We start from the raw sequence: 8,547 nt of genomic DNA on the forward strand, positions 1-8,547 counted from the left end.
TTAAAATCCTTATTTCAAATGTATGTATTTGTTTAAAATTAATCTTTGTATTTTTATTTTCAGTAGATAGACATTAAAGACAGCCAACCTTCACACTAAAAAGAATTGTCAGAAACTCAAAATGTTGATTGGGGTTACAAATATATTTATTTCCACGTCAGTTTACTGGGATAACTTGAGTCACTATTTTAATTACCTGCAGATTTCCACAACAGAGAAAAGCATTAGAACAAGTCCTAAACGTCACGAAATGGAGCTATGCTAAGATATCATGCACAAGGTAGGGACGTTTCCGGTACGTGTTTTGCTGTGACCAGGCGCCTGACAGACCACAGCTACTGGAGAACCCGCGCCCGCCCCGCTGTCCCCGGACTCCTACTGGCCCTGCTATCTGGCTCAGAGCTGGGCGGACTGACCTTTATCGCAGCCTCTCTCAGGGCCTCCAGGCGCTGCCTGCTGCTCTCCTTCATGTTCACGACATCTCTGTAGTCTCCCTGTAGGGCTCTCTGGAGGCCATGGATCGCCTGGAACACTGAGTTTTCACTTTCATTCAGCTCTTTTTGGAAAATTTCAAATGTGTGCACCTGAAACAGTTTCTCTTCATCTGACAGGCTAACGTCTTTTTCTACTGCTCTGATTGCACTTTTCAGTTTGTTCAGAACCACAGTCTTTTGGCGAAGAAGCCCAGAGAGCTTTCTGCAACTATCGAGGACCCACTGTTTCCTCTGAGTGATGGCTGCTCCTCGGCCTCGGTGTAACTTGATGGCATGTTTTGCCACCTCTTCATGTTCTGCAGCCTCGGCCATCAAACGAAGCAGTGGAAGCAACATCCAGAAGTAATTCTTTTCCAATACCTTCATGATCCAGTTTAAGAGGACAGGGCAACGCTGTCCGAAGGCTTCTGCTAAGGTGGGCTTGCATTTTAGATATACATTTTCACCTGAAAAAGAGATCTACCATCACATATAGTTGAACAATGATTCATTACTATTCAGATCAGAGTTAAAAGTATTAAATAATTACATTCAGAAAACTATTACTTTTTTGAAGATGTTATTTTTCCTAGATAAACATTAATATCTGAACTATTATACCTGGATTTAAGTCAAATACTGCATATTAAAGTACAGGGCCTGGTAAAGAATTGAGATTAAAGGTTATGTCGAATTTAAAGGTTGTTTTTTTGTTTGTTTGTTTGTTTGTTTGTTTTTAAAGAAACTTAGCCTCATACACCTATTAAATCTACTGTGTGCATCTCTTCAATAAATGGGGCTGGGAAAATTGGATAGCTATATACAAAAGAATGAAACTTGACCACTCTCTCACACCATACACAAAGATAAACTCAAAATGGATGAAAGACCTCAATGTGAGACAGGAATCCATCAAAATCATAGAGGAGAACATAGGCTGCAACCTCTTTGACATCGGCCACAGCAACCTCTTTCATGACACATCTCCACAGGCAAAAGGAACAAAAGATAAAATGAACTTGTGGGACTTCATCGAGATAAAAAGTTTCTGCACGGCAAAGAAACAGTCATCAAAACTAAGAGGCAGCCCACGGAATGGGAGAAGATATTTGGAAATGAACCTACAGATAAAAGGCTTGTATCCAAGATCTATAAAGAACTTCTCAAACTCAGTAAACGAGAAACAAATAATCAAATCGAAAAATGGGCAGAAGATATAAACACTTTTCCAATGAAGACATACAAATGGCTAACAGACACACGAAAAAATGTTCAAAATCATTAGCCATCAGGGGAATTCAAATCAAAACCACATTGAGATACCACCTTACGCCAATTACAATGGCAAAAATAGACAAGGCAGGAAAAAACAAATGGAGAGGATGTGGAGAAACGGGATTCCTCTTACACTGTTGGTGGGAATCCAAGTTGGTACAGCCACTTTGGAAAACAGTGTGGAGGTCCCTCAAAAAGTTAAAAATAGAGCTACCCTATGACCCAGCAATTGCATTACTGGGTATTTATACCAAAGATACAGACATAGTGAAGAGAAAGGCCATATGCACCCCCATGTTCATAGCAGCATTGTCCACAATAGCTAAATTGTGGAAGGAGCCGAGATGCCCTTCAACAGATGACTGGATAAAGAAGATGTGGTCCATATATACAATGGAATATTAGCCATCAGAAAGAACGATTACCCAACATTTGCAGCAACATGGAGGGAACTGGAGGAGATTATGCCAAGGGAAATAAGTCAAGCAGAGAAAGACAATTATCATATCGTTTCACTCATTTATGGAACATAAGAAATAGGAAGATCAGTAGGAGAAGGAAGGGAAGAATGAAGGGGGGGTAAACAGAAGGGGGAATGAACCACGAGGGACTATGGACTCTGGGAAACAAACTGAGGGCTTCAGAGGGGAGGGGCTGGGGGATCGGATAGGCCGGTGATTGGTAATAAGGAGGGCACGTATTGCATGGAGCACTGGGTGTTATACGCAAACAATGAATCATGGAACACTACATCAAAAACTAATGATGTACTGTATGGTAACTAACATAACATAACAAAAAATTCAAAAAAATCTACTGTGTGCAAAAGACAAAAATCAATTTGACTTAAGAGGGTCCACGTATTAAAGGCCAGAAAATACCATCAACTTCCACTACCTCAGATCAGTGAAATCACCTGGAGGAAACATGCTCCACATCATATCTGAATGAAATCCTTTGAGCTATTATTAGCTAACTCTACCATATTGTTTCCTTTCCAAAATCATTAGGTATTTTGTTGAATTTCCAGAGTCACAGATGTCAAACACAGAAAAAGAAACTTATAAAACACAACCACACCCGGATCAACAGGGCTTTATTAGATGTTCACACATTCTCTATCATCCAAATTTAGGCTCCTTCTCTTTCGGAAGTGCCCAGGCACTGTGTGTGAATTTACCCTAGCAGGTGAAGCACAGACAGGACCCTGACCACGACGGGCTGGAGGTCTCACGGAAGGCTGTGGTGTAGGCAGCAGTGGGTCCTGCGCTGTTCTGTCCTGCTTACACTAGGAGGGAGAGCCATGTCCTCCAGAGGAGACAGTGATCAGGGAGCAGGTACAAGCTGGGTCAGCAAGACCACCAAGAAGGAACCACCTCAGAGGCAGGAAAACGGAGAACAAAGAAGGAAGAAGTAACAAACACAAGACAGGCCAAGCCAGCTGCGCCCTAAAAGGTAACCACTAAACGTGGCAACTAGGTCACTGGGCACAGGTAGCTATATCAAAAAAGAAAATAAAACAAACAAAAGAAAGCCATTTACACAAAACTTGCAGTTTAAAGAAAACAAAATATTAATATAAACGAATCATTAATAGCAGCATCCCACGGAGTATCACGTCAAATGTACCAGTTATTTCCCCTCCCTGGGGATCTGTTTACTCAAACACGTATCTGTACCTCAGTTCCACTAGTAATCCCAATTCTCACAAGTTTAATCTGGTTTCCCAGGCAAAACAGATCAGATGCAGCAAAAATAAGACTGTGACATTTCTAGAGATAAAATTCTGACCAGACCAAGAAATGACAGCCAAGAGAAAGTGGAGACAAAACAGAGCTTCTGAAAAATCAGCACAAGAACTCTGCAAAGACTAGCCGTCCGGGGGTCTGGTGAGGGTTGAACCAACAATACCACTGCTGGAGGACAGGAGGGACACCTGCCAATCAAAAGTCACCAAGAAAATATTATATTCTGGCTCAATATTCTGGTTAAAAAGTCAGGAAACTGCTCAATTTCAATACATTTTTTAATCCTTTGGCTCCTGATGTCACATAGAGAATTCACGTACCTACAATAGCTCCCTTTTTACCCCAAAAAAGTAGGATCCATGAGAATATGCTGTCTAACTCACCCAACTTTATGTTCCAGTTTGAATATAACTTTAAATGTTACCACCTTAAAAATAAATAAATGATTACCTAACCACAGTAATGCCTAGCAACATAGTTAATCTGCCATTTTAATGACTCATTTTATTGTTAAGCTTCTATTGTTTCAGGAGACAGAAAGAATTCAATCACTACTTCAGAAGCACATGCTTTTTTAATATTTTTCAGAACCAAGATAGAAATTTCTGAAGCTTTGTCAATGTTTCCCATTTTCCCTAAAAGATCTCAAAAAGTGACTCTTCTATGGATTTCAAACTTCAGACAAATAACCTCCCACACAGACTATGAACAACACGCCTCTATTAATCTCTGGTTCCTTCCCCAAACAAGTTCCTGAAATTAATTAGTTATAACTCTATCCTACAACACATGAGAGACTATTAATTTTTGTAAGAAATCATTGAGAATTTTAGTTGTGGTCATATCATATCTCCAACCAAAACAATCTTATACCATGAACATGAAACTGTAATTTTATAGACTCTGAAAATATGAATCACTCCTTCTTCATAAATTCAATTTCATCTTACCTTCAAACTTGGCTACCAAACCCCATGGACTACTAAATCGTAGCGTGCTTTTTCTTAAGTAATAAACATTTTGGCTCCAGTGTTTTGTTATTATTACCTTCAATTATTAAAAAAAAAAAAAAAGCACTTTGGATTTCCTGTGTTTTTATAATGAATTCCTAGAATTTCTATATGTTTTTTTTTTTAAGATTGTATTTATTTATTTGAGAGGGAGAAACGGAGCGTACGTGTGTGCCTGAGCACGGGGAAGAGGCAGAGGGAGAAGCAGGCTTCCTGCTGAGCATGGAGTCCAAAGCTGGGCTCAATACCACGACCTGGGATCAGGACCTGAGCCGAAGGTGGACACTTCACCGACTGTGCCACCCAGGTGCCCCCAGAATTTCTATACCTTGATTCACTGATCCAATCTTAGTGGATCTCAAGGGTGCGTGAGGACAGCCTATCACGGAGGCCCTACCACTCCTTTTACACAGCATCGTGGAGTCACAAACTGTGGAGGGGAGAGCAGATAGGGGCTGTCAGGGGTCAGGGAAGGGGAAGAGGGACCCTGTGGATGGAAATGGTCTGCATCTTGGCAGCGTGGGTGGCCCCAGGAGTCCACACATGACAGAGTCGCACCGATGTGAGCACACACACGAGTGCACGTGGAACAGGCCGTCTGAGCAGTGGGTGCAGCGGATCAACGCACTCTTCTGTTTATACCATATGTTTTGTCAGGAGCTATCATTGGGGAAATCTGGGCGAAGGATCTATGGGATTTCTCTGTATTAGTTCTTATAACTGTATAGAAGTTTATAATTATCTCAAAATAAAATTTAAAAAATTCAATATAAAGGCTTACTGTTTCCCACTAAACCCTTATTATGTGTAATGATCACTGTTTACATTGCAGAACAAGGAAAACATGCCCATGACATTTTTTATATTTTAAACTAGGAAATGCCCTAAACCAGAAGCAAAGGTTTTCAAGATGTCTCTGCTACAGTAAAACACAAGGTTATTTTTCATCTAGAGCCATAGCAAAATCAGTACTTTGAACACAACCCACCCCCAAAGGTTTCTATTCACACGTATTTCAACATTAATTAAAATATGTCTCCACAGCTTTGCCAAATTTCTGATGGTTTTTGCTTGCTTGATAAATGCAGAACACGATCCCCAAAACTTACCTTAAAATCGATGAGATTACTTGATCAAGAACAAAAATATTTAATAAACATCCTAAGTTATTTAGGATAAAAAGGCAAATGGGTTCACCATTTAGCCCACTCAAAAAATCAAAAAACATTCATAGTTTCAATTCAGCCAAAACCAAAAGCTTCCAACTCTTGGTTTCAGCTCAGATCATAATCTCATGGATGGTGGGGTTGTGCCCAGTGTCAAGCCCCACACTCAGTGGGGAGTCTGCTTGAGATTCTCTCCCTCTCTTTCTGTCCCTCCCCCCCCACCACGCACACTCTCTCTCTCAAATTAATGAATCTAAAAAAAAAAAAAAAATTCCCAATACGTTTAATTCACTGTTGTATGAAAATCACATTACTCTTATTCCCTTGAAAATCTTTAGTAATTCACAAATGTCACGTCACTTATTGGCTAGAAAGCTCAAAAGCAAAGCACAATAATGCAGTCTAAAACCAGTCTTTTTCAAGCAAAGTTACCCAAGTTAAAGATTTCTCCCACATGCCTCTAACTCTGAGCTCTATCAGGACTGCAGGGTATATAAAGGGTCTTTTTCCTCAGACACGTCCTATGAGACAGAGCTCTAGAGTCCTGGGGTTGCTGAAGTTCCCTCAGGGAATGGGGCTGGGGAGGCAGAGGGAGAGGGGAAACAGAGGGAGCAGCAGCTCCTCGATTTTATTTAATTTTCTATAATGGGCTAAAACTGGAAAACCTCAAGGCTCTGTCTCCCACCCTTCTGCTTACGTGTCACCACAGGATGCTCCATCATCTCTCTTCCTCTGGACCTTCCAAACCCACTTTCTCCAATTTTCCTGATCACAGTGCTCAAAGAATCTAGTTCATTCACCGCACTAATACAGCACCCAGTGTCTGTTGGGCAGAGGCCAACCCAGCCAGGGTCTAACACAACTCTTCGGAGGAACCCCAGCCGCATCCACTCAGCTGAACCGAGGCCCTAAGTGTGGGGCTACTGACCTGGTACCAAATGCGGTGCCTGGCGCCGTGTGCAGGAGATCTCAGAGCAAGCAGTGTGGGTGTGGCAGGAATAAAGTTAACAAGTCCAATACCGGTCACTTAGCTTCTTCTGAAAAAGGAAAACAAAGATCGTTTGTAGGAAATGGTTTAACATTAGAATTTCTTTGTGATACCAGCAACACTTCCAGATTCAGCACAGCACAGTAAATAAACAGGAAACAAAAGCAGCACGCGTGGAAAGGTCTTAGAAAGCAAACTCCCCAACAGAAATAACCTGCCTCAATCTAACTCGTGGAGAATTTTAAATATGAACACATCGAATGACAAAAGTATAATTCTTAAAAGATAAAGCACTTATAATCTTACAAATACAACTTCCAGATTCACATCTAATTTGTAAAATAAGTAGAGAATGAGTTAATAAGGAAGGAAAGAGAACGAAGGAAAATTCTCATGGACATAAGAAGCTTCAAAGTACTTAATGTTATAACTAAACCACAAAAACCATGTATTCCATTAAGTAATCCAATCATTACTATACTACTTTTTAAAAAGTTGATATATAAGAAAAGACCTAGAACCAGTAAGACACTCTGATCCGAAGATGATCAGAAAAATGTTTAAATATGAGAAGGCTGAGTTACCTTGCCCCTAGATAACTGTATCATCTCACAAAAAGTGAGCATCAGAGCTAACCATGTTCCTTTCCGTTTCCATCTACTCGGGTGCTATCAGGTAAGATCCGAACAGGACTTAGGGCAGAGCCTATAAGAAGGCACCTGTCCTTTCCCTAGAGCCTGGAAAGCAGGCACAGGGTCAAGGAGGAATGGTCGCGAAGAGTCCGCGGCTTGGGAGGAGTCAGCTGATGCGCGCGGGCCCCTCCCAGCTTCTTCGGCCGGGACTGGAGCCTGCCTCCGAAATCCAGCCAGCAGGGGGTCTCCCCGCCCTTTCTCCGGACTTGCTGGACCTGCGGGGCCGAATGAGAGAGCCTCCAGGGGCCAAGCTGGCAGAACCTGTTCGGTCTTCCGTGTGACTCCCATTTACGCGAGTAACTACACGAGTAGGAATCTTAAAGCTGAGGCAAGAATGAAGCCTCTGCTTGGGGAACCTAGGAACTGACCTTAGGTGCTTCCCCGTAGACTTTGGCAGCTTCCACAGTTTTACCAATAAACCCAAGTCATGGCGTTGCAGGAGACCGCCCCGATCACAGCCCCCCAGGACGACAATCCTAGGGTGTCCACGGCCAGGGAGGAGACCACGCAGGAGCAGACGTGGAGAGCGGGACTCGGAAGGGAAGGGAAGGAAAGGGCGCCCCGAGGAGGGGAGACCCCGAGCACGCAGACTGGGGGCGAAGGAGAGGGGGAGGGACACCCGGGAAGGGGAGAACCCCCAGGAGGGAGCCTCGAGGCCCCGCGCCCGAACTGCGAGCAGCGCTCACCTGGACGCGGCACGGCAGACGTGCGTCCTGGGCCCGGCTCTCCGGCGTCGGGAGCCAAGGAGCGAACAGGGTCGCGCCTTGACCGCATCCCTTTCCAGGCGGCAGGTCCGCCCCCGGGGCGGGGACCAGGACGCGTTCGGGCGCGGGGAGGGTCCTGGCGGTCCGTCGCTTTCTCCGGAACGCCGTCGCCGAGGACGCGGCCTAGAGGGAGGTGCGTCCCCCGCCCTTGGAGGGCAGGGCCTGCATCCCATCGGCCCCCAGGCGGCGCAGTGTACTTCGGGATTTGTAGGAGAGGGCGGGTTTGGGTCCCGTCGGCCCCCGGGCGGCGCAGTGCACGTCGGGTCAGAGGAGGGAACGTCGCCCGCGAGTCTCATTGTCCTCGGGCGGCGCTCTGCACGTCGGAGCCCCCAGGGAGCGCGGGAGGTGGGGTCCCGCAAGCCCCCGGACGACGCTGTGCATGCTGGGAGCTTGGGGGCGGGGCCTGAGTGCCGTCCGCCCCCGGGCGACGC

General features: G+C 44.4%; 1 protein-coding gene across 6 annotated transcripts in view; it reads right to left on the reverse strand.

Annotated features, from left to right (window-relative positions):
• The window catches only part of SLC9D1 (solute carrier family 9 member D1), a 44,417-nt gene extending 36,115 nt beyond the window's left edge, over positions 1-8,302 (reverse strand). For 2 of the 6 annotated variants that reach the window (XM_045772892.2, XM_087864927.1), the window contains exons 1-3: positions 8,039-8,302; positions 6,601-6,709; positions 417-940 (exon numbers count right to left, since the gene is read on the reverse strand). In XM_045772892.2, coding sequence (XP_045628848.1) covers positions 417-860 — 444 coding nt within the window. In that variant the 5' untranslated portion in view covers positions 861-940; positions 6,601-6,709; positions 8,039-8,302. The remainder of the gene's footprint in view (positions 1-416; positions 941-6,600; positions 6,710-8,038) is intronic. The other 4 variants (XM_045772891.2, XM_045772890.2, XR_015725875.1 and 1 more) reach the window with 3 other exon arrangements.
• Positions 8,303-8,547: the final 245 nt, after the last annotated feature.

The sequence above is a fragment of the Ursus americanus genome, chromosome 10 (assembly GCF_024610735.1).
Source record: "Ursus americanus isolate L20-20 chromosome 10, mUrsAme1.1.p, whole genome shotgun sequence".
Taxonomy (NCBI): domain Eukaryota; kingdom Metazoa; phylum Chordata; class Mammalia; order Carnivora; family Ursidae; genus Ursus; species Ursus americanus.